The 27,849-nt window shown below is 45.9% G+C and overlaps 2 protein-coding genes across 6 annotated transcripts in view; one reads left to right on the top strand and one right to left on the bottom strand.

Annotated features, from left to right (window-relative positions):
- c25h1orf159 (chromosome 25 C1orf159 homolog) overlaps window positions 1–27,849 on the top strand; it is a 99,339-nt gene that overhangs the window by 12,759 nt on the left and 58,731 nt on the right. The window contains exon 2 of the mRNA XM_069183976.1: window positions 4,353–4,449. The gene's annotated coding sequence lies outside the window, so the exon portion shown is untranslated. The remainder of the gene's footprint in view (window positions 1–4,352; window positions 4,450–27,849) is intronic.
- ttll10 (tubulin tyrosine ligase-like family, member 10) lies at window positions 1,310–27,656 on the bottom strand. 5 transcript variants are annotated; one of them, XM_069183969.1, is made up of 12 exons: window positions 27,334–27,656; window positions 24,674–25,113; window positions 20,695–20,872; window positions 19,598–19,716; window positions 19,150–19,270; window positions 18,525–18,610; window positions 16,610–16,781; window positions 11,871–12,042; window positions 9,188–9,328; window positions 8,457–8,573; window positions 3,545–3,638; window positions 1,310–2,296 (listed from the first exon to the last, which is right to left on the bottom strand). In XM_069183969.1, exons 1-12 carry the CDS (start codon window positions 27,654–27,656, stop codon window positions 1,524–1,526), a joined length of 2,736 nt encoding a protein of 911 aa, XP_069040070.1. In that variant the 3' UTR covers window positions 1,310–1,523. The 5 variants fall into 5 exon arrangements, with proteins under 5 accessions (XP_069040070.1, XP_069040068.1, XP_069040067.1 ...); XM_069183967.1 differs by having other exon boundaries at window positions 24,665–25,113; XM_069183966.1 differs by having other exon boundaries at window positions 24,656–25,113.

Raw genomic sequence — 27,849 nt, forward strand, 5'->3', positions numbered from 1 at the left:
ATGCCATTGTCTAGCAATTAACGCAACAGCTGATTATCCTTACTGTCCAGACCAGCCTTCTCAACCAAGTCTGTTTCCCAGCCTCGCTCTTCCTTCTTCATTTACTTGTGTATGAGGAGACGTTTGTGATGCTTGGACATTGTGCTTAATAAATCTATGTTTTGTACATTTTTCTCAGGGCCATCAGGGCTTACTGATATTTGTGAACCACCGTTTCGGTTTTTCTCCACACACCTCTGCCCCTGGCATCAGATATTGGTAGTAAGGCATTCCCCCTGCCTCTTTGAGAGCTGGGGAAGCGCCGTGACTCGTTGGTTTTGTGTCACTTTCACATGAAGAGAACCCACAAGCTGAGTTTGCAGCTTGCACACAAGTATGCAAGAGACTGTCGTCATGGCATCGCAGGCTGAGTGCCACAAAGCTACAATACACAGAGGGCTGTTGTGTAACTGCAGGCACAGTATTGAGAGGGCAGAAGTGATGAAATACAGTGGGGATGGAGTAATCCTGGTCTTCTGCTTTGTACAGTCTTACAGTTCTCTTTCACATGAAGAGGTATTGTACTGTTGTATTGAACTACAGCATTTGCTGAACCCCTTAATTTGTCTGATGATCGAACCTTTGAAATGATTTTAGATACTGAAAGGTGTAGATTCCATGTTGTGTCTTAACAGCTCTTTTAACAGATCTGCAGTAGAAGACAATTCGAAAAGGTGTCATTAGATAACAGCTTCAATTAAGTAAACGAGAACTCGGAGTGAAATCTGGAGTGAGGTAATAAGCTATATATTTATAAATTTGGAGTAGTTGTTCTATTGTGTACCTGCTGAATAGCCACTTGTTTAAGGCTCCAGCTGTGACCCCTGTATTGCACAGGGGGAATGAGGACCTGTGGATATGATTTGCGGACACACCTGCCTGTCACAAGGGGAGAGGGCATTGCTCTTTAAAGTGTGAAGTCTGCCGACAAGTTGTAGACGTCTTTGTTTTGCTAAGAGGACCTGGTTGATTAATCCTCACCTTTTCCTGGAGAGTGCTCTGCCAATCCTGGCTGTCGCCTGGGCTCGAACCTGTGGTGTCTGGGTTGTTGAGCTCCGCCTGCATTCTGGTAGTCAGCTGGCAGAAATCTGGGCATTAATATATACAGCAATTAAAGCAGAAACAAATGCAGAAACAGAGGTCACCTGTTTTTCTTGGGACACCAGCAGAGCTGTGAATTCTTGGCTTGTAGACTGTGTGGTCTTTCTCAGTGAACACTGTGCACTGTTGCAGGAAATACAGGAAGAAAATCGGACCTTGACTGGGTTGTTCAAAACATGTATTTAATGTATAAAAATACTTCATTTCATACTGGATATATAAATACATATGCTTATCATTTATTCAAGGAGTTTTAAAATTAAAGAAATGTAAACAGCTGTATCCTGTATGATGATGTAATAAAGTCACGGTTATCTTTCAGCAAAAGGAAGTGCAGTAAACAGTTTCCATTGTACAGGTAGCTAATAAATGCACACAGCTGGTCAGGCTCCTCGGTTTGTTGTGACCATTTCTGGTTCGTCTCTCCCCTGTTCGGCAGAGGCCGTGCCTTTTCCCTTGACCTTCGACAGCCTGACCTCTGACCTGTGAGGCGCCAGCCCTATCGCTTCGTCCGCGTGGAACAGTTTCACTGCTGGGGCCCGCGGCTGCAGCCCAGCGGCTCTGATGGGGCCCGGCCCAGGGCACTGCGTGGACAGGCTGTGCTTGGTAACTGGGTGCGATATGAGCCCCAGGTGTCTTGTGGACCGCGTTGGGCTGTATGCCTTTTCGGACAGGGTGGGCGTGGACAGGGAGGCGATGGTGCTCTTCATCTTCCAGAAGCTGCGGCGGGGCTCGGGCTCAGGAGACTGACTGGGCCAGCCGCACTTGTTCAGCTTCAGCTCCACCCTGTTGCCTGTCTTCGCGGGCGACGATACCTGACCGTTGTCAGGAGCTCTCCCCTGCGGCGCCTTCTGGGGAGTCTGGCTGACCGAGGCCACCCTGCTGCCCGTCCTCTCGGGGGACCTGCCCCCCGCCACCTCCTTTTGTCTCTTCTCAGCAGGGGCTCTGGGCAGCGGCAGTGCCGCTGGGGCCTTGGCCTGGGGCCGAGGCGTTCTGCCAGCGGCGGGGAGAGCTGCCACGGCTGTCTTGCTGCGTTGCGGCTTGGCCTGCAGATCGTGGTCCTCGCCGTTGTACAGCAGGACGAAGTTTCTCAGAGTTTCCAGCGGGGCCAGACTTTGTTTCTTGCGACACTTGTTAAAGATCTCGATGGTCAGGTCTGGGGAAGAAAAGATTTCCTCTGTAACATTTCATCAGCAGTTTTACCAAAAACACAAAGCAAACAAATAATTGCTTGTGGTATTCCGAAACCCTGAAGGAAAGAGAAGAAATAGAAGCGAGGTGCCAGTATGTCATGCTTAGAACACCAAAGGAACAAGCACAGGTTTATTCCTGCTGAAAAGAGAAGAAAAGAAACCCACAGTTTCGGCTGTGGAGTCTTCTTCTCTTTTCAGCAGGGATAAACCTGTACTTGTTCCTTTGCAGCCTATGCATGCTGACGCTGCTCCCTACTTGAACTACTTCATGCTTAGAACCGGTATAGCAGTGCACAAAACTATTATTTTTATGTGTAATATACCGGAAGCGGACTATGCTCAAACACAGCGGAACTGTGGACGCCTATAAAAGGTGATCTTGAGTGATGTTGTTCATGCTGTGGGTGTCGGAGTGATGAAAGTGTAGTACCGTTACACAGCAGCCTGATCCTTTCCAGGCTCCACATCGCCCTGTCCTGATCCTGGGGACTGGCTCACCTGCTGGTTGGTGTTTCATGTGAGCACTCTGCTTCATCCCATAATTGAACTGATGAGTTGCTTGACTGGAACCTTGGCTGTTTCTTTACCACGCAACTGAAGATAGTTATTTGTGAAGCGCCGTAGTAAAAGGCAACCTCCAACATGCTGAAGTGCTGCAAGCACAGTTCAAACTAATCCTATAATTTGCTCGGTTTAGGGCCAATTGCGTAACTGAGAGATCAGCTCCACGTTTTGCAGTTTTCTCATGCTGCTAGTGTGTAGCAGTGCAATTCACGCCAGGATTTGTAATGACGCTGATCAGACTGCTGGTGCATAGCAGTCTGCAGGGATTGATGACACGACCCATATGACTGCTGTCAGTACAGCGTACAAAGTAAAATACTAACATCAGCCTTACACTACATGTACAGTAAGTGGTATTTGCAGTTTTCCAATGGTGATATTTTACTTCCCTTATTGTATTACTATACTTAGCTCATAATTTATTATGGTGTGTCCGACAGTAAATGTATATAATGCTAGACTTATCACATTATTGATTTAAACAGTGCTTTTGTCAGACATTCCCTATGCCCTGATTCCCTAATCAGGTCACGATGACAATTCAGAAAACACAGTGATGCAGCAACATCAACCCGTGTTCAGTAAAAACACCTGGATGCGAGTGTGAAAAACAGATTTGATTGTAAGAAGTGAATCTGAATAGTTACCCAGCGTCTCATTGACCACACTGGGCACCACCTCCTTGAGCACCTGACAGTTGGTGTGCAGCGCCGGGTTACAGTTCATCTCCAGGAGCCACACCTAGGGCAGGGAGAGGGGGTGGGCAGGAGCCCCGTTAGACCATGTCCCCACAGTGCGTCAGCTCAGAGCTTTCCCTCCACGATTCCGCCACGCATTCGCCTCCCTTCGGCGCGGGCGCCATGATACACCACTCCTCGATGGGAATTCTCTCTGCTCTGGGCACTTTGCTTTTGTCAGGTTATACCAGCGGTGTCTTTCTTGAGAGCTAGACATTGCAGTCCCGTGGGTATTTATTCACTCAGCAGGCTTGCCTGTCCTTTTTGTTCCATATGCATTGGGGGGTATCGCCCCCTGCAGGGGAGGGAGTCTTGTGCTCAGAGGCACAGATACTGGAACGATTTAACACCTTTTAAGTGCATAAAATATTTCACCTGCAAAAATAATCACCTTATTAACAGATTTTCTTCTAGTTCTGCTTTTGCTGCATTTAAAATGTTGTGGCAGTGTTTGTTTAAAAGTTCAGAATCTCAAGTGAAAGGACTATGGAGAGGACATTAATAAGACCAATCATCTGTCATTTCAAGGGTGGAAATGACCATACTTCTGCCACTTTTCTCATGGTTTTCCATTTTGAAACATTAAAGGATATTGAAGGAATTACATTTTAATTCGCTAGCACTGTGAAATGTGTGTCTGGACTGACCTTCTCAAATATCTCAGCCTAATTAAATCTGACAAGATGTGTGATGGAAGTCTGTTCTTCTGAATTCACAGTGCTCACTGGGGGGAGCTCTTACTTCAGCTCTGAGGGCAGTGTCAGCCCCTTGTGAAATCTCTGCAGAAACCCGGCCAGACCCAGATCTGCAACCAGGTATGTTTTGCCTTGTTAAAATTGTCTATTGTACAAAATTATTTTTGCTTCATTAAGAGAAACACTTGAAATTACTCATTTTGATTTTCATGCAATATGGTGGTTTCAATAGCTTGTAGCGTGTTCATATTAATGAAGTGTACTGGTGTCAGAAGTGTATATAACATCCATGGTCATGCAGTGTGAATGTGTAAATGAACTGGTGTTCTGGAGAATACAGAGAGGGTGTACAGTGTAGTGGTTAACACAGTCACCCAGCCTCTCTCCCTGGTGTGAGGACATCATAGCGCAGATTTACAGAATAAAAGTAGGACACTGGTGATAACAGATTCTTTCAAAGGTGTGATAGCAGGGCAGACTGGTACGTCTTTGTGATAGCAGGGCAGACTGGTACGTCTTGTATACAGAGCCTACGCCTCAGTTTGGTACTGGTGGTGTTTGTAGTTGAGCAGGTCTTTATTAGTTGTTAGTAGGCAGTGGCCCAGTTTCTCCCGTCATCCCATCAAAACCTTCATGCTGCTTTCCCTCCTTTAATTATGGCTCAGTGGAGCAGCCTCCTGCACACAGGGCTGCAGAGGTGGCAGTGCCAGCTGTGTGTGAGTGAACAGCGAGGGCCTGGACAGCAGGTGGTAGGGCTTTGGTGATGACAGCTTGTCCTTTTTAGAACAAAAAAATCTTTAGCTTAACATTACCGTTAATTGAGTGAGAGAAGGTCAGAAAAAGGAAGTTCCGTCACTAGGGCAGGAAGACGGAGATCTGCCTGAGTGGAGAAGGTCCTAAGAGAGCAATTCGCAAGCCCTTCTGTGACTAGTGCAAAGCTTGTTTGTCCTTGTACAAACTGTTAGTCAGGCGCTACAGAGCTCTGACTGTGCTTCAACTGAATTGGGAGTGTTCGTAATAATTGTAACAGGTTTGCCCATCATCGCTGACCCAGCTTCCTGCCCCTGGGTGCTGTTTCCCATGTTGTCTTGCATCATTCATCTGTAATTGCTGTGATCTACTCATCACAGAACATACTAGTTTTTAAGTGTTCAGGCAAAGTCAAGAGGACATTCGCAAGTGGTCTGTGTGCTGATTGCTTGTTTGCAAACAGAGGGAGTCATGCTCCACAGTTACCGTTACACTCTCCAGAATTACCGGCAGCGTGCCGCAGTCCTCACAGGTCCAGCTTTCACTGCTAGCAGGGTAACATTACAGCAGCCTCTCAGGCAGGCGTCTTCCCCTGGCTGGGTTCCTAAGTGTTGAAGGCCTCAGTGGAGCTGGTCACACTTGGGAGGCGAATTTGAGCTGCTGTTTGCAGCCCTTTTCAGTTGTGTTTCGCCACCAGCAGCTCTCACAGTGGTCCGAATAGCTCCCTGGCCTGAAGACGTGCTGGATTGCTGTGTACAGTGTGCTGCCATGGCAAACGAGGGAGGGTGGGGAGTGGGGGAAACCGAGCTTGTTATGCACGCGGAAGAGAAGGCCTGTGCTGCTGTTGTGTTTTACAGGAAGGTTTATTATTTTAATTAGACACGGATGTCAGTGATCCTCCAGAGATCAGCTTAATAGTTAAAGATTTAACTGCAGTGGTGGCTTTTTATTATTCTGGTACTCTATTCTGGTGCAGCACACATGTACCAGATATCTGATTTCTAGTGCCTGTTGTGCATAAGAGAGAGCTGCAGATAATGAGTTTTTCTCTTCATTAACATCCCTGTTAGCAACATGCCAGAGACCAAACTGCAGTTTTGTAGAAGTGCAGATGAGAGGGACCCTCTGTGAACATAGTCTGGTACTTGATTCTGTCTGTACAAGTGTTGAGGACTGAGACAGGCTGTGCACAGCCATTAGTAATGTTTACTTTGTTTCATTAGAGAACTTTTCTTGAATATTGCAGTGGGCTGATGGCAGCCCAACCAGGGCCTCTCTTCCCACAAGGCCTGCTTCACCTGAGTGGGGATGAGTCTGGGCTTGCCTTATTTTAAACCTGCCAGCCTGGCAGTTTGCCCTGTAGGCACAGAGATCAGAACAGTGCTTCACTCCAACAGATTAGAGCCCCCCCCAAATCAGTGTCCCATTCCAGGGTTTTGCCTCCCTGATCCAAGCTGTACGCTGGACTGGCATTCAGTCATGGCTATCTCTAACCTGCCAGGTCTGTGAAATACAAAGTTCACCCCTCTGCAGGCAAGATCACGCTTCTCCATCGCCTCCTTTCCTACTGGAGGTATTGATGCTAGTTATTGGATTAAGAAGCAAAAAGAAGTTACACAGCTGATGGTTTTATCCAGAGGAACACAGAACAGAAGTGCAGAGTTGTACGATCAACCGCAGCTGCTGAGTCACTGACAGCAGGACCTCGGTTTGATGTCTTGCATGAAGGATGCAGCACAAAGGCTTTGGGACACTTCCGCAGAAGAAACTCTGCAGTTCTGGGGCAGGATGGGCTCCGGAAAAGGCAAACAGGGTTGGGCTGTTGTTGCTCTAGGAAGTGATTTGGGGTCCAGACTGTGATTGAAGATGGTGCTGTAGGAGACATACAGTACTGTATATGCAGAAGTCACTGACGTTGTCACTCAGACCCCACTTTTATTGCCATAGGAGCTCCTCTCCTGGAACTTTCCGCTTTCGTTGTGTCTCTGCCCCTCGTGACAGTGGGCAGTTGTTGTTGTGTTCAAGCGAATTTAAATATATGGATGTGGTTATGTCCCAGGGCTGGTACTGCGGAGGTGCATGCCATGCAGTGTTTACCTTTGGGCTTTTTAACATCGCTAAGCAACAGTTTTTTCCAGGGCGTAATGCCGATTGTTACCAAGGCGGAGTGTTTGTTGTTTGCCAGACCTGAGGTCTGAGGCTGTAGAGCTTGTTCTGCGCAAACAGAGGGCGATCTTTGTACTGGTCTCCTGCAGCTCTGTTACAGAATACGGATTAACAGGATTAGGGCGGACAACCAACTGATGCTACATAAACGGACACCCCCCTTAGGCTTTTACCAGTGTAGCCTGTTGTGGAACGAAACCTGACTAACTGGCATACCGCAATGAGTCCTAGGTGACTCAGTCAGTGATTTTGAGATTAGTAAGTCTTTACTGTGTTTTGTTTACTGACTGAGAAAAGGGTGTTATTTTTTTCCTTTGGGTGTTTCTCAATTTAAGGAATAACAGTAATAAAAATTGATCTTGGGAGTGATGCAATTCTAAGCGATCGATTGCGCTGAGCTGAGTGATGAGGAGGCTCCTCTGAGCAAAGCCTGGCCCATAAGGAGCTCTCGGAGGTGTGTGAGGATTAGTCAGCACACTGCCCTGCAGGAGGCCAGACCTGTCTCGAGGAAAGTCCTGGCTGTAATCGAGCCAAACTGACAGCGCGCTGCTCAAAGCATCCATGTTCTCTGGTGAAGGTGACCAGCATATTCAGACCCTTCTTAGAGAGAGGGAGCTGAGATTATGAGTTAACATACAGCTTTTTGGCATGACTTTTCCTGCAAATATGTTTGTACAAGAACATGCAATCGCTAGTTCATGTGATCAGTGCATTCCTTTTAAGACGACTTTGTGCCCATGTCACTGGTCAGACTTACACTGTCGGTCTAATGAACCAGACAGTGATTTGTGTTCGCTGTCTTAAACATGATGTATGCAAACAGCAGAATTAGATCTGCTCAGACAGTTCATATTCATTTATATAAGCATTTATGGTCAGGTTCACAACGTAACAATATAATTTACTTATCTTTTTTTTTCACGTTTGCATGAGTTGAAATCGAAATAGTATAACTGTTGTCCTGTGTACATGCATTTCCGTATTTAGCAGAATATTGGGAAGATTGTCTGGGTTCAGGGCCTGTATCTGCCCCAGTTTCTAAAGATAAAGGAAGCAGTAATTTGCGAGTCTGCCTGTCTCGCTTGCTGATCTCCCTGGCCAGACCTGTGCTAATCCCACACCGTCTGCCTTTCCCTGACTCCCTGCCTCCTCCGCTAAACTGAGAGGTGAGGGAGGCAGGAGCTAGGGGGTCCCAACACGATGGGCCTCACCTTGAAGTCCTCATCAATCATGAAGTCACAGCCGATGAGATCAAAGTACCCCAGTTTCCGCTCCAGCTTGGGTCTGACTGCGAGGAAGCACTGTGTCATGATCTGCTGCATTCGCTTCTAATTTGGGACGACAAGAAATTACAGGATGAGGATTCTTGAGATATAGAGAATCCAAGACCTGCAATCTGTAATTTATGGCAGATGAGTGTATCTATTGGTTCAAAGTTATTGCTTAAAGTTCTAGTGGCTCCAGACTTTCTTCTAAAGCCTTTTGAGAATCGTGTGTTTGTAACTTGTGTTTCTGTGCTGCAGGAAAGATATGCAGCCTCTCACAGAGACTAAGGCTTGCATGCAGCCTGGTGGATAAAAACAGCAGATAAGCAGCACACAGCCCTGTTTTTTACACGCAAGTCCGATAGCACTTTTAGATCTGGCTTCATAGCACAAAAAGAACAACTATTCACAAAGATACCAGTCAGCACAACCTTCTCACCCCCTATGACAAGTAGTCATTTTTAATGCCTTCTTGTTTATTAGTAAACATTTTAATCTCGAAAATACGGCTCCTGTAGTGAAGCCGGTTACTGTGGCAACAGGGGAGCGCGTCACCTCCCTTGTGATGCTGCTGTGTCTTACTCCCCTCACCCCCCCTCTCTGGGACACCTGGTTTCCAATGGAAACCCCATCATGCTAATTAAGCCCAGCCACCTTTGCTCTCGCACGCAACTCACTGTGAAAACACTGAGGACCCAGTCCTGGGGGAGAGCCCTGACAGCCCGAAACTTCTCATTAACGTAGTCGTTGAAGCGCTCCATGGACCACACCGTCTCCTCCTTCACCTCATTATAGAGAGGGTTCTTCTTCTGCATGTACTGCGGAGGCAGCAGGGGACAGGCAGGGCGTGAGTGAGCCGTCCCTGAGTGCCACTAAGGCAGGGGAAAGGCACTGCGTTTCACAGAGCAGTGCTTTCGCGATTGTACATTCGCTGTTAAAAAACAATCAGACTCCTACAAAAGATTTCTGACATTAACTATGCAAAACCCCCAAACTGTTTGGTGGTGCTTTTTCATTGAAATAAATCCGACCGTAGGGATGCTGGAGAGATTTGACATCTTGCCCTAAACACCTTTTGCAGTGCCACAGTATTTTTAGTATTGTTTTATACATGCAGTTGCATTTTCAAAGGACACAGAGGAGGCCATTCGCCCATCAGCACGTTTGGTTGTCTGTAGTCCCACAGCCAATACTGTAAGCAAACCTCCCAGAGATTAAAACACTGCAGATTTATTGCACAAGTGTATTGGAATGAAAAGCACTATGTAAATCTGTGTCACAGATAAGCAGTCTGACAAATAAGAGCCGATCCACACATATTCCCTTCTGTTTGTCAGGAAGTTGATGATCCACTTGCAGGTGGGCAGGGGAACATTCAAATGAGACTGTTTATTGCAAATGACTTCTGGGATGATTGTGTTGAGTGCAGAGCTGAGATCAACAAGACGGAGTCTCACATATGTTCCTGCAGATTCCAGATGTTGCAGGAAATAGTGGAGGCAAATATTAGCAGCATCATCCACTGACCTATTGTCTCTGTATGCAATTTGTATCCAGTCAGGCCTGGACCTCACTGTTAGTTTAGAGAAAACATTTAAGTTGTTACCGAGTGTATTTCTATTTTTAAAGTTTTATTGCATGAAACTTTAACTACAGATAACTCCTTAATATTCCTTAAAGAAACTGACTTATTTCGAATTATTTGTATTTTGTAACTTCAACAGATCAGAAGTTGAGGGTAAATCAGGGCATTTTTGTAATAAGCTGAATGATGAGAGGTGACGCAGTTGTGAAAGTCTATTTTGTAGTTGTAGCTGATGAATGAGAATATACTGTACCTCCTTGATCAATGGAACAGAAAATTGGCTTGCAGTAAACAACAGATATATAGATATAGATATAATGTGCGACCCAGTTCTGTCAGAATTGGCAATTACAGGGGCAGATGTAGGGGCTGGTTAAGAAGGAGACCTAGATGATATTGAAGCCAATAGGATGTTGTAGACGGAGATTGTCTTCATTCCCAGGCCAGGGGCAGATCAGCCACCACAGATACGTGGAGAGAGGCATTTGAGGGCAAAGGGCCAGCTCTTCGGTGCCTGTTAATAGATGTGTCTAGAGGCTTATGGGACAGCTTAGCAAAAAAAAAAGAAAGCTTAGCTTTTTTCATTTTCCTTTGCTTTAAATTCCTGACATCAGCTAGCTGGAATCTGTGCCCCCAGAGAACCTGGGGAGGCTGGGGAGTCCTGGAGCACAAGTTTCACCCCTCTCCCCTTCTCACATTCGACCCTTCGGATCAGCTGACATCATGACTACACCAGTGAAGAGACTGTTCCTGCACTCACGTCGTTAGAAATGAACAGGTTTAGAACTACATACTTTTACATTAGCCTTTCCTTATACCTCTGCTAAAAAAAACACCAAAAACACAGTTTGTTATATTAGGATATTAGGTAAAATAAGTACATCTCTAATGGTTTATACCATCACAAAATCTCAAATGGATCCAGGCTGTAGAAAACTCAGATTTCTCCCTGCTTATCTTTCTCCCTCTCCCATGAGTGTATAAGAATATGTATGAATGAGTGAGTGAATTAAAGGCTTTGCTGCATGGCGTGCAGTTGCCAGAGAATAAAAACAGCCCCCCCCTCCTTCCCCAGTGACACACACCCCCCCCTCTGCAGCTGCTCAGGTGTTTTTAACGCACAGTCGTTCTCATCGTTCCTCCACCGAGCTGGTGGGTAATTTACAATGTGCTAATGAGCACCTGTCCCCCTCCGCCCCCCCCCCCCCCCCGTGTGGTCCAGCCTGTGTCTCAGTGTCTCAGGGTCACTGAGCGCCAGCCAGAGCCCAACAACAACAGGAACGCAAGCGACACACCTGGAGACACGCACTGCTCCTCTCTGCACACTCCTTCCAGTCTTCGTTGCACTACTAGAGATGCTTCCTAGACTGCATGTCCGCCCTGGTGAGGAACTATGTACTTTCCATCTTCCCGTTTGCAGGTTTGCAGATAGGTGGGGGTTGTTCAGCCCCCAAGGTTTGCTTGGCAACGAGTAGCTAACTGATGTTCGGCCCTTCTCCCACCATTTCTGTACTGATCCCAGGGACTCAGATCCACAGCATGACTGGACAGTTTGCTCCGGGCTTTCACAGCCCTTTGTGTCAAGAAGTGCCTCTTGTTTTAAGTCCTGATTGCACCCCTTCTTAGATTCCACCTGTCCTTATTCACACGTGCTGCTTTTATTGACCAGAAAACTTAAACTAGAAACCAACCGCTTGTTTGGAAGAATGTTAAATTTAAAAGAAATGTATTCGGCAGTTAATACAGTTGTGAATCTAAAAATACGGAGAGCCTACCTGATTGGTCAAGTGAGCTGACAGGTCATCTGAGCTGGGGTCATAAGGGTCACAGGTGAGCCTGACGTAACCATGGCGAAAGAACACCATGTACGGGGTCAGGCAGGCGATGAGGAAGTAGGAACGGACGTCAAATTTCCTGCCTTCTAATAGCAAAGGACTCTGAATGTACCTGAGTAAGGAATAGCACCTTGTTAACATTCACATTCAGGACTTCAGCTCCTGTGATGGTGCACCATACAGAAGATGCAGTGTATCAAAGCAGGATGCTGTGAGTTTTGGTATGTGCTGTTTTTAGGAATACGTCTGGAGCAGGAATCTAAAGTTAGCTAAACCAGAAAATAGTCTAAAAGTTCAGTAGGCTGTAATATCCTTTAGGGGGCAGTGTGAACCAAGAAACAATACTTAATACAGCGAAGCTTCTTAAATCACAGTCAATTTTGCAGACATTATCTGGATAGCAGTGGATATTGTCTGCAGAGTTTTTTATCTCCAGTACAGGAGGTAGAACAGCCTGCTGAGCTAATCCTTCTGGGCTGGAGAGCTGACCCACCCTGCTCTCTTGATTGTGTTAGAAATCCTCTGCACTTTCCTGAAGAGGAGAGCTATTAATGGCACTCTCTTTGCATACATAGTAAATAATTCTGCTGTGCAGGGTTGGTCTTGAGAATCGTGGGTTACCTGACTCTCTTCTAATCCTGCTGTTGGCCACTGCTCTTCAGTTGTGTATTCTGGTTTATAAGAATGGTCCCCACTAAGAGGATTGGTGTGCCTCTGTGGATCTGAAAGGCTTAAATTGTGTTTTCCAGTATTCCACAGTTAGTACCTGTATCTCTCTTATAGGCTTGCCTTCCCCGATAACCTCCAGAGCAATTTAAGTGTTCGGAAGCTCAGAGGAGATTATGGGAAGGCATTACTGTGTGGGAGAGGCCTTTTCCTCAGGATAGCATGTGAGGGAGGTTAGTTGTTGCAGAGTCATAGAACACAGACAAATATACACATTTTGCAATTCCCATCAATTATAATGGTGAATCTTTCATAATTACTTGTTTCAACATGTTTTTAATAATTACTTACATTTATGTAGCACTTTTCATTGCACGTGATCCTGAAGTGTGTTATGTATAAAAGGTAGAGCCCACCTCACCCACCCCTGAGAGACATCTTCCCACCTGAGTGACGTACAGAGAGTGAGAGATTTCTCCCTAATATTCTTTAACCGAACTGAATTAGTTTAAAACAAATGTATTTTATCTTCAGTCCAAAATGAATGAAATGAATGAAAAGCAGGTCCAACATGTCACACAGCAGCTTCTATACAGAACAGATCAGTGGGAGGACAGAGAAATTTCTTGGCCAGTTGAATTTGAGGGGGTGCCATATTGAATTAAGGGGGTACTTCAGGGGTACCAGATTGTACAAGTCAAGGGTAGAATTGAGCCAGAACACTGGGGTTAACATCCCTACTGTTGTAAAAAGTGCCATGGGTACTGTAATGACCAAGGAGTCAGGAATTTGGTTTAATGTCTCACCGGTAGAATTTGTGCCAACAGTGGTGCTCCTCTATCAGGGTGTCTCTAGGCTTTATTTTGGGATATTGGTTTAGATGTTCTGTTCTAGAGTGAAGAGCTCCACTTACTGGTCCACCAACACCTCTTAGAGCATCAAACTGCCTTTCCTTGGAGGTCTCCCATCTTGGTATTGACCCAGGCTCTGCTGTGGTTAGCTTCTGCGATCTGACCAGATCAGTCAGCAAGATATTAACAGTGGTAACAATCTGTCGCCAGTGTTGTCTGAACACTGTATCTGATCTATAAATTGTTAGTTGGATAATATAATGTCATGACAGACGCATTATTTTAAAACAACGCAGCTTCTGTTCTTGGGGACAGGCTGCAGGAAAACCTTTGTCTCAAGGCTCCTGAGATATGAAACACCCTGCACAATGCTCTGCTTTTCCCTGCAGATGGGCACAATCTTTTATTTAGTCTTCACTGGTACAGAGCACAATGCCAGATCAAGGTCTAGATTCCGATTCAATACAGTCCTCTATGAACTAGAGGCTCCTGAATCAGTAAGCTCCTAGCAGACAAAATGAACTCAACAAACTCATTTCTGTTCGCTACTGTTATTGTTGATATCCAGCTGTATCTATTTTGCTTGGCTTGGGTTGCATTTGCAACACCAGATTGATTGTGTTGTGATAAGAGATCTCCTCAAAGGTTATTTGTGGTTTATCAGGGTAAAAGCTGAGCGAAACTGTTGCAAAGCAAACTATGTGGAAACCTAACAAGCCTGCAAAAGGTGCCGTGGTACAGTAGATGTCTGAGGGGATCCATTGAAGTACAGTATTTTGTACAAAACATGGATTCATAATTTTAAAATTGTGGGCTAAGCCAATACAAGCATTTTAAGGCTTTTCAGAATCAAGGACTGTGTAAAAATAAAGGGAGTGTAATTGCTTTTTACCACAGAACATCTCTGCAATCTAAAGGTCATACTGTATATACCCTTGTCACTTCAGTCTTGTCCTGGGCAATACGGTCAACTCACAGGTAATTACAATATAAACGACGCCTCGTGTTTATTCTGAACGGAACATTAAACAGCCGCAAATAAAGCTCAGTGTCTGGCTGCAGGTTTCAGGGTGATTCTAGCTTTATCATTCTGCTAATTGAGCTGAGAGTCTTGTAGCTGGCAGACCTAGTGTACTGCCATATGTCATAAATCTTTATCACTGCAGTGGTTTGAAGCCATGTTAGGGAGAGGCAGGTGAGCCTGTCCTGATAACCACGGCCGTTATGACAGCTCATAGCTGTGTACTGGTGTGGCAATCTTTCCGTTTTACTGCGACGTGATGATCCCACTGTATGTTGGCTGTACCATGATTTCGTCCTGCTTATCTGCACTTTGCTGTGCACCGGCCATGCCATGCCACCGTAAGCTTGCTGGAAGGGAGAGGATAGGCGCAAGGCTTCTGGGAAGGGTCACCCACTGTTCATACAACCTTTCCAGCACTCAGCAAGCTGCTCCAGTTATCACAGCAGGTTCCTGCCTGCTCTTTACATAAAAACAGCATCACCAGGCAGAGGTGTGCAGAAATCAGTGAGTTCGAACATCAAAAATACCCTTTTCTTGTTTTATTTCCTGTGGTGCTCCTAAACCTGAGGCCCCGCTCACTAGCCTGCAGGGGAATCCAGGCACATCACTGCTCTGGGCTGTGTTAGACAGCAGCAGTGTGGCAGGGGAGGACTGGGCCCCGCCAGAGCTGGGAACTGAGCAACGACAGGTGCACAACACCTGGGCATCTCCCTCTCCTACCTCTTTCTCTCCCTCTCTCCATTTTTGACTGTGTTGCCATAGACCCACCCTTGTAATACACTTCTCTGCTTGCCCTGAGTTTACACTGTAGCTCTTGATGCGATGGCCTGTCCGTTCCTGCCCAGCTGGGTGTGAGCCCACTGTGTCAGGAGCCTGAGACCGCCTCACTCTGCTCCTGGCTGTGGGCTCACTTGCACATTCGGGCACACTTGTACTTTGACAGACTTGAAATTGCTGAGAGTTTTTTTTTTCCACGCTGTGATTACAAAAAAAACGATACCCAAAAATACCCACTGTAAGCTCTGTGGGAATTCCTTTTGAGTTTTGGGCATGCAGTGTTAATGTACTGTGATGTACAAGTAGGGCAGGTTCATGTATAAACTACATTAAGTTTCAGTGTTCTTGTATGTACTACATACCATATAGTTATAAAACCTCAAATAACTTAACAGATGCTCAACTACTTTTGGTAAGGAGTTTCAGGACTTTCCTAATTTTGTTTTTCTTGACAAAAAGAACTGAAGCTCTGAGGACAACAGAGCCTCTCACGAGCTGTACACGCACGGTGAAACAGCACAGGAGCAGGACGTGAGTGTGGAATGAAAGACTCATGTAAATTCATTTCTGAAAGAGAGGGAGATGATTTCAAAGATAAGAACAGCGCATTCATGTTTACTTATTGTTAGAATGTCAGGAAAGAGGAAGGTAGCAGAATTTGCTGGTATACTGATGTTTTTTATGAATATTTCCATGTTGAATTCAACTGAGCCTTTACCTCTGACTACTGTACCTCTGGCAGAATGAATCCAAGCTGGGCAGCTGATAGATCTGAGAAATGATTGAGAGTGTCTTCAAAGCTATCTGTCTGGTAGAGCGCTGATCTCATTAATCAGATTGGAATCAAAAAGAAACTACCAGAGGCCATGAATTTCTTTCTATTACCACCTTTCTTGGGAAACGTCTATGTTCTATTTGTGTCTTTCGTCACATCATCAGTTATTTTGCTTGAAGTGTAAATCTACTGATCCTATGATGCTTTTCTTAGGGGACTCCGATATAGCCACATCAGGAGCCTGAAGGAGTCTGCTTTGCTTTGTAATATACTTAGAGCATCAGGCCTGCTGGGCAAAACTAGACACCCATAGGCAGAGTGGAATTGGTCCCGTGTTTTCACATTCCTGCTAGATATCAGCCCCCTGCTTGAGCATCAGCGTCGGTGTTAATATGGGATCTCTGCAGCAGGACTGGGCCTGAAAGGTGGTCGTAGATGAGGAGTGGGGTGGAGTTCAGTGTTTTGTGGGGTACATAGCTTTTTCAAAGTACAGGACCTGATTTTCCTCCATGAATAGAGGGGAAATTAGCTAAATCATGTCACGTCAACAGGTTAGCGTGTCTGCCCGTGTGCTCCCAGTGCTTACCGTTGTACGATCCTGGCCTGTGGACAACGGAAGGGCGTGGCCCTGTGCTGCTGGCTGTCTTCAATGCTCTGCAGTTTGGCCTGGAAGGCGTTGATCTCCTCTTGTGTCCGCAGCAGGAAGATCCCTCGGCCCTGATTCAGGCCTGTGGGCTTGCAGATCCACGCCTGTCCCGCTGGGCCAGAAACAGGAGGCTGTTAGCTCTGCACTCGCCTGAGACCACTATCGCTGACACTGCGCAGGCCGTCACTACAGAACACCTCTCGTCAGCTACTTTCGTTTTGGTCCTCTACAGGCTTCAACGCTGAGTGCTGCCTTTGTTTCTCTCTGTCCAGGTCTTCAGCTTCTCTGAGGATATTTAGTTTTAGTGCCCTAGAAACCCAACAGGACATGAGTTCTCCTTGACACCTAGGTTTTTAGAAAAATGTTTTCATGCAATTTGTATAAAAGCATTCAGAGCTTATGTTGAACATGAGGTCCTGTATAAAGTCCAATGACAGCTGCACAGTGGTGCAGGATTGTGATTCTTCCTTGTGTTAATTCCAGCTCCTCACCTATGTAAAATCTGTATTGATCTGTCAATGGGAATAGCAATGAGCTGAAGTGGGATCAAGATGTGAAAGTTGGGCAGCCCTTGTACTGGGGTTTGGAAGAAGACTGACAAAATCAGATAACTATCATTTGCAGCACGCCTGAACTGAAGGATTTAGAGATAAGTCTGAATGTGTTCTTGAGGCTTAAGTCTGATTGTTTCGAGTCTCCAACAGGAAGATGGAGAAAATAAGCCCTGCTTCTTCTGTTGTTTACCCCCCAGCCTCTCTCTCCCCTCTGTCCGCTTGACCAGAGCAGAGCCTGCGTGCACCAGTGGTAATTGGAGCCAGTCCTCTGCTGACCTGCGAGTCTTGATTTCAGGGTCCCCACCCTGCTAATGAGCTCAGAGTAGTTTGTCTAATGGGCAGTGAGGAGGGCTCAGACCGTAGCGTTGCTGCCTGAAAACTCCTCTAAATCTCCACCAGACTGTGCTGCCAGACGAGAGAGTGGGGTGGGGGCCTGACGTTAACAGCCTCTGGTGGCAGCCTGGCTGTGCCGCTGCAGGTGGAAGAGCGAGGCTGTTGGAGCTTACGCTTTGCTTGGTGGACTGCAGAGTCGAACAGGCTGTTACCAGCATACTGTGTTATAATGTTAAGTGTAACGGAAAAAATTGGCACAACAACAAAAACAATATTAATTATAACGATAGCATGAACTAACATTACAAGGACGGATTGTTTTCCAATATTTGCCCACTATATGTACATTTTTGTTGTTTAGCTAATAGAGATCTCCAGATGGCCTGAGGAATTGGTGTGCATTTGTAAGCCATCTGATAACTGTCTGATGATCAGTGTCCTGCTCTGGCATTGCTGCCCACAGTGATGTCCAGCCAGTGATTTTATGGGTGAGGTGGTGACACGTGGTAGGTTTTTAGGTTTGCATAAATATTTCTGTTTTATTTTCAAAAGGCTTTTGTTGAAACAGAAAACAAGGAGGAACTTTCCTGATGAGACGTGTGGTGTGAATGATGTCATTCATGCATGGTTCAAGGTCAGCTCCCAGCGTGAACCTTTTTCTCATCTATTTTACAGAAACCTTATCATTTTTCTTCCAGATTAGGAACAGAAGCAGTAGGATGTTATTGTTCTTACTGTGAGTATTATTTTGAATTTTTGATGGATTTTGGGAGTCTCGCACGAAGGTTGTTAATCTTACTGACAGTCTTTATCAGAGAGCTTTAAAGAAGCCCATTGCCATTTTTATTTTTTATTTTACAGCTGCTTAACTAATAAAGAGTCGGAAAGTGAGCCAGGATTGCCCATTGCAGGAGGGAGAGTTAGCCAGAGCTACCAGTGACGAAAGTTTCAGTGTGTCAGGGTTTTACCTTCTTGCTGTGTGAAAAAGGCCTCCTTTTCCTCCCTCACGTCCATGCGGAATGTGTCCGGGAAAAACTCCTCCATTTTTAATCTCCTGCAGCGCGAGACAGAGACTCAACCCCATTCCCATGTTAATGCTACTGTACTAGGAGAGATGGGAATTAGCACAGTCGATGTAATGCACTTCCATGCTGTGATTTATAGGGGAGGTAATTAAATATACAATTAACTACTGGAGTGCTGCATTTGGCACCTTGTGTCAAAAACATTTACCCAGTTGAGTAGGAACACTGAAATGATACGACAGATTTTTTACTGATATGTCTGCTGCATTTTGGGATATTTCCTCCAAGCAAGTGGGAGATCAGATATTCTAATGTATAAACCTATTTAAGAGACAGGAGGCCAATACTTCCATTAGCAGCTCTGTGGGGTTCATACTAATCTACATCAAAGGACGGATGACTTTTTAGTGTAAGTCAATAATTTCATGTAATTGGAACTGCAATTATAATTAAACAAAATCTAGCTTGGCGCGATTGCCTTTTTAACTATCACTGCTGCTGCTGGGACTGTAGCTGTAATTCCAGCCGACCTTCGCTGTGATTGGGGTGACGGTTCCCCCACACTGACCTGTGACCCCGGCCTGGCTTGACCTTGCTGGCGACCCTCTCGTACTCCCGCAAGCTGCTCAGGAGCCCGATCTTGGTGGTCAGCACCTTGTTGTTGGGGACCTGATAGAGCAGCTGCTCCCCTGTGCGGGAGAGAGGAGGCACTGGGGGGTCGTGCGCACGCAGCCGGGAGGGCTGCTCCCATCGCTCTGGGAGGTGTAGCCCATTGAGAGTCCTAGTGCATCACTGAGCTGGCTCACTGTGCTTAATGCCACAAAAGTCTTTTACAGCTCTGATTTTTCCTTTCGTTCTCAAGAAAAGGTGCACTGCAATTTCAAGTGTGATTGTGGTATCCAGCCAGCTTTCAAAAAGCTAAAAATCAGCCGTCGTGCTGGCCGGAGGAAGGGCTGTTGTCAGAGTGTTGTTAGTTAACGAGAGGCACAGGATGAAATGACAGCGGCCCACCGTACCTTCCCTGAATCTGCAGTAGGCAGAGTGCGACTTGGTCTCGCACCACCTCAGTGTGTAATCCTCCCTGGTCTTGTCGCAGACGCGCTGCCAGCCTCTGCCCTCGCAGTACGCCCTCACTCTGCATCGAGACAAGACCACGCTCACCTGTGAGCATGTGACCTCTGGCGCCAAGCTCAGGCAGGTGTACAGGCCATCTTTCCTCATGTACAGACAGAGGTTGTGATGTTAACTTGAAAAAAATGACTAGATGGATACATTTGGTTTGGCTGATGAAATTATCCATAGCTTAATTTTTTTTAAGGCTTTAAAAATCCTCAGTCATTACAGCTTTTTTTTTTGTATGAACTACACAGCAATAAAAGTCTGCTTAAACATTGCAGGTCAGGAGCGATGTTAACCTTTGTTACAGGAGTCAAATTGAGAAGGTACCTCTTGGCAAACAGACAATGTGGGGAGACCCCCACAGTGACAGTGATGTGCATTATTCACCCAATAGCATCTTTTAAACCTAAAACTGTTAAGAACAGTCTGTTTTCACTGTGTGCAGTGTCATTTTGGTGGAGTTCGTCAATAAAAATAGAATGGAAATGAATGGACGAATACGGAATACAATGTGTGTGGCACTTTATTTACCTGAGGTGTTGTGCCTTGTCTGAGGTATAGCAGCAATCTCATCAAAGAAACGGCTGCCGCTACCTCCTGCCTGTCTCAGAGCAGTCAGGTCTGACAGGGAGCCCTGCTGTTACTCAATAGACCTGGCTGCAGGTTGTGTTGGGAGCCCGCAGGGGGCACTGTTTCCCTTTATTCCAGGCTACTTCCTTTAAACTTGCCTGCTGTTCTTACTCTGCCAGCAGTGTGTATGAAGATGTGTGCTTTGAAACAGCAGAGGATCAGTGTGTTGTCGTCCATGTCCGTGTCAGGGCTGACTCTAGACTGAGATTTAATTCTTCTCCCTCTGTGGTGCTCTTGAGTTTAGAGTTCACAGACTTCGAGACGGAGAAACCAGGCTGGAGGTTTTGATGGGGAGCTACAGCAGGTGGGGTGGCAGACCCGTGCGAGAGTAAGTCAGCAGCAGGAGGAGCAGCAGTGTACTCACATTGCCACCCCGTTGCCTCCTCCGATGTAGTAGAAAGGCCCTGTTCCTCTGGGATCCCCCAGTCTCTGCTCCGTGTCGGAGTGCTGGTGGGAGGCGTCGCAGTGGCAGGGTTTGGGAATGGAAGCTGTGCTGCTGCCCTGTTCTCCTCGGTCCAAACCCTCACTGTCCCGACAGCTAACTGGCAACACACAGAGAGACCCACATGTTAGTGTTTCACTGCTTATCTGTTGCAAGGAGCTCGCATCAGGTACCGCCTGCTTGGTTTGTGTGGAAGGACAGTGAAAGTGTTGTTGGTGCCTTAAATCGTTTTCTTTAGTATTTTGTTAGCGGACATACTTTGCACACTGCATCATTAACATCTCAAGTCAAGTATGAGATTCTTTGTCTTTGAACAAGAGGCATTTGAATGTGTGAGTTTTCAGATCTGAAATAATTACAATTACTTGCACAAGCTAGAGACTAATTTCAAACTTTAATGACGTTCTCTTTGCTTAAAAGGCTTTTCTTGCCCTGAAAGTTTACCCAGGGGAGATGCCGGAACTGCTGTGCTGTTAAAGGGGAACTGCAGAGCTTTTTTTACATTTCGGGGTTAGAAAGAATCAGCACTGATGAGGGCATTTCAAACCACAATAAAAGTCAAATGTGCACAGTAACTTGTCAAAACTCCCTTTTACATCACGAATCTCCAGGTATGCTGAGCACCATGTTCTGTAATTCAGAACGTGGCAACAAAACTTCTGTTGATATCTTGTGGCCCTGTGATATTGTAAACAAGCAGACTTGTAATTACATCTCTTTTAATCCAAAATAAATATCGCCCTGAACGTTGAGACTGTTTTGCTGATAAATGGAACTGACTTGTTAACTCTTTATGCAAATCAAGTTGGAAACTTTCTGCAGTGAAGTATCTGCTGAAGTATCAATTTGTACTTATTCGCAAGTCCATCGTAACATGTTAGTTACTACAGTGACTAGCGAGCAGGAAGGGCCCCAACACAATGTGTGGGAACCCTCACTCTCGCCTGTGGTAAGACCAGGGGTTTGCGACAACATGGCGACTTACAGTACTTTCACAAAGTTCTCGATTTTGTGCTTAATTCAAAATTTGTATTTTTTTTATATTAATTAATTTTGTTACCAAGATTTAATTACTGGGTCTGCAGCTCCCCCTTAATGTTGAAGTGTGGGGATCATCAGAGGTGATCTCCTGTGCACTCCTGCAGACTCCTGTGATCACACCCCCATCTGCATTCCCGCCAGAGATGCTGTGACCACAGATTATAGCTTCACACTCTCCCCCCAAACATGGCAGCTGCCAGGACAGGGGGAGGGCAGACTGCAGAAGGAATTTAACTGCTAACAGACTCATTTGCCACTGTTGTGGTACATTGCTAAGCAGAGCCAACTGTTTGCTGTTTGCTTGGCATTAGTCAGGCTTTATAGCTGATGCTCACAAGACCTCTGTTGGTAATTTATGGAAACAGGAACTGTAATGATACTGAGAAGGTTCTGTCAGAGGCAGAGGTTAGCTCCATCTTTTCTGTTTTGTGTACAATGGCCAGCTAGCATATAGCTTTTTAATGCAGTCTCATACCTATTTGCTTTGTCCTAATGTGCGCTGTATAAATGTAAGCTTCCCATTAATTCAACACACCCCCAGTCTTGCCAGAATTATTTGACAGTTTAAAGAGAATGAACCAGCTTTTAGAAGATCGATGTGCACTGGAGTTTAACCCTGTCTCAATGATAGTGAGTTTGGAGCTCTATAATATCACTTGGTTTGTCAGACTTTTTAAGGTCAATTCAGAAAGCTAAGCTTGATTTGCTGCAAACACGTTTGACAGGTTTTTATAGGGATATAACCAGATGCTATGCAGCAGTGGGATATTTACAGGAACACCTTTGCTGGAATCTACAATATTATCTTAAAAATTAAGTGGATGAGCCAAGCTGTGGGAAAGCAGGTTGTCTGAGCTTATTTTAACCTACTAGCATTATGTTTTGAACTTCACTGCGTCCCAGGATGATGTAGATTCTGGCTGTGCTGGGCTGATAACCTGTTATCCACCCAGAGCCAGTTTGGAGAGCTGATCCATCAGGCTGAATGCTGTCAGTAGTTACTCTGCCTCATCGCAGGATTACTTTGGTTTTATCAGCCCTGTGATAATTCTCTAATGCGAACAGGAAAGTCCGGTTATCACTTGAGCACCACCTAAACTCCCTGTCCTGCCCTGAAGGACGACAGGGGAGAAACCCAGCCTGCTCTGAGCGTGGGCGCTGATGTGGGCGGGAGAAAGGGGGGCGTAGTCCCTTTCACTTCAAACCTAAAAGCAGCAGGTGCCTATCGAGTATTGCTCACGAGGCTAGACTGACAGTGGGACGCAGAGCTGGCTCTCTTTCCCGGGAGTGTGCCTGGAACTGACGGGGCTGGCCCGGAGCAGGGGCCTCACTCTGACAGGAATTCTGTTTCCTGCTTCACACGGGCTTCTGGGAAGCACAAGCGCATTTTTTCCCTTTGTTTCCTTTTTACAACACCTGGAGGTGGGGGCTGGCAAAGCGGCACCATGTCACACCGGCTTCAGACGGGTGAAATGCAATCCTGAAGGCGTGGCGTGGCCGCTTTCATGCTTTGTTTTTGTTAAAATGAATTTCTTTATTTTTTCAACAGAGAAGCACAAAGGTGGCTTTCACTGCGACGCTCAGTGGCCCTGTGATTGGGGCACTGTGTGCTGCGGTGCAGGATCAGAATTTCATAGTGTGTGACCTCCCTGGCAGAACTGCATGGGATTTTTTCATATCCCCATATTTCCAGTCCATGGCTCTCTTTATTACAACTAGTTCTGCAAACGCTTGAGCATAGAAATTGAATTTTCATGCTGCTGGACTGCTGACTCTGATGCACCCTCCTGTTGTGTTCTGCACGTTTGTCTGATCTTTGGGTGAAGCACAGGTTGCTCTTGGTTAGTGAATTATTGTATTTACAAACCCAAGAGCCCTAGCGAGTGCAATTATCCTTTTATTCTGGTACAGAGGGCTCTAGTCTTTGTCAAGCTAGTCATTAGGCAAATACAAGGAAACTCTAGATCCTATTTACCCAGCTGCTGAGAAACTAATAGAAAGCATTTCATTTGCTTAGACCGAGGTCTGTAATTCTCTACCTAACAGCCAGAAGTAATGATTTTCTTGTTCACATCATTGTTCTAGTCTTTTAATGCTTCCAGTTTACTGAGCAGAAATGTGCACTTGATCATTTCTGTGATGCGTTCAAGTGAGGAATGGTATTGTTTTCATTATAGAAAGGAAATAGGCCAGTCAGGATAAAAGCACTTTTACAGTGTTTTGGAACATACTATAATTCTGTTTTTGCTGGATTTGTCTTTTCTGGTAGATTATTCTTTCCTGCTTAAGCAAAACCAAGAGTGCTGCAGTTTAACTGTGCGTATTAGGCTGTGAGTGTCACCTGAAATTTCTAACAGAGAGATCTGTGAAGGAGTCACAGAAAACATTGGTATTTTTTATTATGTAATGTAGGATCTTTGTGAGAGTAATTTTGCTAGATTTAAAATCACTGATAATTAATCTGGAAGAGTGGGGTTATCTGAGAGCAGTTGTAAGTTTTTTTTTCTCAAGTTTAATGAATATGTATGCCCGATTTCAATCATTTTAAATAGTACATGCACTGCTAATATGCATCGCCAGCAGCCAGTCTTACTTGTAGTAATAATAAAAATCATAAACACTGGAATTTGTTTTGTAATCTAATCTAGTTTTCCACAGTGCTGTGGATAGACAGCTGCTTGAATTGTTCTCTTTTCATGACTTTGAAATTGGAACAGGCCGTCTCTCTGTGCTTCTGTCAAAGTGCTTTACACAGTGCAGATCACAGAGCCACGTCAGCAAGCCGCCAGCAGGGCGGCTCACAGAGCATGTGCAGGCCCTGCAGCTGGCACACCTGGCCCACCTGGCACACCTGGCCCACCTTCCTCCTTCACTGCTGGCCTCTCCCGGGAGGCCCTGTGCCCGTCCTGCTTCTCCTCCTGCTGCTGCGGCAGCTGCACGTCCCTCTTCACCTCCCTGCTGGGTCTGGCACCAGGCCTGCTCCGGGCCGGGGGGTGTGCCCTGGGGCTCCACTGACGTCCGGAGGGCAGCTCTCCTGTCTCTGGTGTCGACGGCCCGCCGGGGAGCTCAGAGCCAGTGCCCGGTGGCACGGGAGGCCCGGCAGTCCCAGTGCACTCCTGTTCTCCAGCTGTGTGCTGCCGGTCCCCTCCGCTCGCAGTCACGGGCTGGGGTTCCGTGTGACCCTGTTCACTGAGCGGCCCCTGGGGGGCCCCCTCCTGCTTGGCCATGTCCTCACAGTAGAAGATCGATTTCCCACATGGCATCTCCCTGGGGAACCCCCACTTGTGGTCTTTGCAGTGACTGCAGAAGGAAATGTACAGTAGTTGGAATAAAACATGTGCGCTAGTGTTGGGCATCATTGTGCGTGGATAGTTTCCATTGTAATAGTGAGATATAATTCTTAAAAGCTTTGTATAAACGCACATGCCATACTTGGAACCTTATGCAGAAGAGCCTGCAGGTATTTCTGTAGGCATGCAATCAAAGGTTTTTTATTAAGCAAATCAAGGAGGAATAGGAAGGAATGCTCCACTGAGGCGTGAAAAGAATGGCTGTGGTCAAGAAGAGAGTCACGGATCTGTGACTCGGGTGAGAACAAGCGTTGAGTGAGAAATGTTAGACTTAGGCACCGTGGAGGTGGAGAAATGTCACCTGTGACACAGACCATGGCAGTTCAGTACCACGGTGACTACAATAAAAGGATGATCTAAATACGTGCTGGATACAACATGCTGGTTGTATTGTTTGGGGATAAAAATGGTCTGTTTAAGGTTTTAACTGGAGTGTATTAAGTGTTAAAAATGGAGCTGAATTCAGTTAAGTCCAATGTGGTCATTGTTCCAGACTATTCCAGATAATTTCCCTTGCATTCTTCTTACTGTATCTGCTGCAGTGTTTAGATGCATTTGATTACTGACTTAACATCAGACAGCTTTTCTGTGTTTGTGCCTCTTCTTCAGTTATGAGTGGATATGGTGAAGAGAAAGCAGTTTAGACGAACTCACTATGCATTGTAAATTAGCTTTTTTTAGGTAATTAAACAGCACCCTACCAATTTAACAGGTAAATTACAAAATTAGTTCCACCTTGAATTAAAATTTCTAGTTTTAAAGTAGAAAGTCTAAAAACGTTATATGGAAATAAAAGCAAAAGTAACCTTAGACCCCTCTAAAATTCAAATGAAACTTTTTAAACTTGCCTGCAAGACTGGCAGCTATCGGCTTCGATTCAGCTTGCAACTGTTGTAGCCCAGCTACAGCTCTTGCGCTCTCACAGCACTTTTGTAAATGGTGACATCAAATTAACTCCTCATCGATCCTGAAGAATGCCGACAGGTTCCCGGAGAAAGATTAACTATTTGGCATGCGTTAGTTCTTTAACAAGTACAGGAGATGCAGGACAGTGTTCAGCAAGCGCTGGGGAACCATAAACAACTTCTGGTCGCCTAGGATACAGCTGCCGTGGCAACAGTTACTAATTGTAGATGGATTCTGAGAACTATTTGTAGGACAACTTCCTCAAGGAAGTGCACACTGCACACGGTCACTCTTCACTGGGCTTGCAGCCATTCATTATTAAATATCACGAAGCCTCTGTCCTAGCACTGAAGCGCTGGAGTACTGAGTATAGCAGTGCTCTATAGCTCCTGTTATTTGTAAAAAAACAGTACATTGACCTATACCATGTGTATAGCTGATTAGATTGTGTCCAGTAGAGAAGCTTCAGGTGCTTTAGGTACCATGAAAATCCATTCTGACAAGAATAATTCTGAATTGTGGGTGAAAAACAACCATCCACACATTCTTATGTATTATTGTGTGTCTTCTCTTCGTGAGTGCTAAGCACCTGTTTCTGATCTTCCAAGCAGTTGAAGTACTTTGGCAGGTCCTCAATTATCGAAAGATGTGTCTTAATTCAAATCACTCTTCAGCATTTAGTAAACACACGCATAACCTGCTCACTTCAATGTATATGCCAAACAGCAGTTGCTGCAATAACACAGCCTCTTCACTGAAAACAGCCTGTGATGCTAGAGTTCTGGGCAGAGAGCAGACATCAGTGCTCTTCTGCAATCTCTGCTGTTCCCTGTGCTGTTGTGCTGGTGCAGAAAGGCACATGTGCCTGCCTGCTTCCTGTACTTTTCAACGGCTGACCCTTTGAGGCACCTAGACAAGCAACAAGCACCTCACACAGAAAGATGGCTTTCACTCACACACTTCAAAAGCAGCATCAGGTGATTTCATGAGGCTGGAGCAGCCACACAGCGCTTTGTAGTGAGGCTACTGGAGCAGAGTGGCTGCTGTACTATTTTAAATTCAGCGGGGGTGACCAGCAGCTGGAGGACATCATTCTGAAACAGTTCTTTTATGTGCAAAAGTGAATATCAGTACACACTCGGGCCTCACAACAGAAGTGCTGATGAGCTGTAGAAGTGCGGCTGGTCGCGGTGTAGAGGTTAATTAGAGACTGGAAGCCACCCTGTCTCATGTATGTATGCGCCCTGAAGGACCAAATACTGACCTGATGCAGCTGCCGGACAGCCAGGTTTCAATGGACTTGAAGTGGTACTTCACATGCCCGTAGGAGGAGGAGGTGAACTTGTAGGAGTCGAAGACCTGCACTGTGCCCCTGCGCCAGCGCGCCCCCAGTGTGCCCTCCCCGTCTCCCAGCCAGATCTCCACGTGCACGATGTCATGGATCTGCCTCTTCACTGGAACACAGCGCCACAGACCACAGGCGTGACACGAGCAGCACAGAGCGCCCTCAATCAAAATGATCTTCCAAACCAGGCTGTGGGTGCTAACATTAAGTACCTGCATTTGTAGAAAGTTGGCCTCCTTCATCAGAAATAATTTTATCACACATAATTAATACAGCATTATTGGTATATAATACATATTGGTATATGATGGTATTGGAGTTAGTTCTGCTGCCTTACAGCTCTTGGATTGTCGGTTTGATTCTGGCTTAGGGTACCTGCTGTATGGAGTCTCCTTCAGTATGTTCTGTCTGCTAATGGGTGGATTAATGGAAATA

Source organism: Lepisosteus oculatus, chromosome 25, assembly GCF_040954835.1.
Source record: "Lepisosteus oculatus isolate fLepOcu1 chromosome 25, fLepOcu1.hap2, whole genome shotgun sequence".
NCBI classification, from domain to species: domain Eukaryota; kingdom Metazoa; phylum Chordata; class Actinopteri; order Semionotiformes; family Lepisosteidae; genus Lepisosteus; species Lepisosteus oculatus.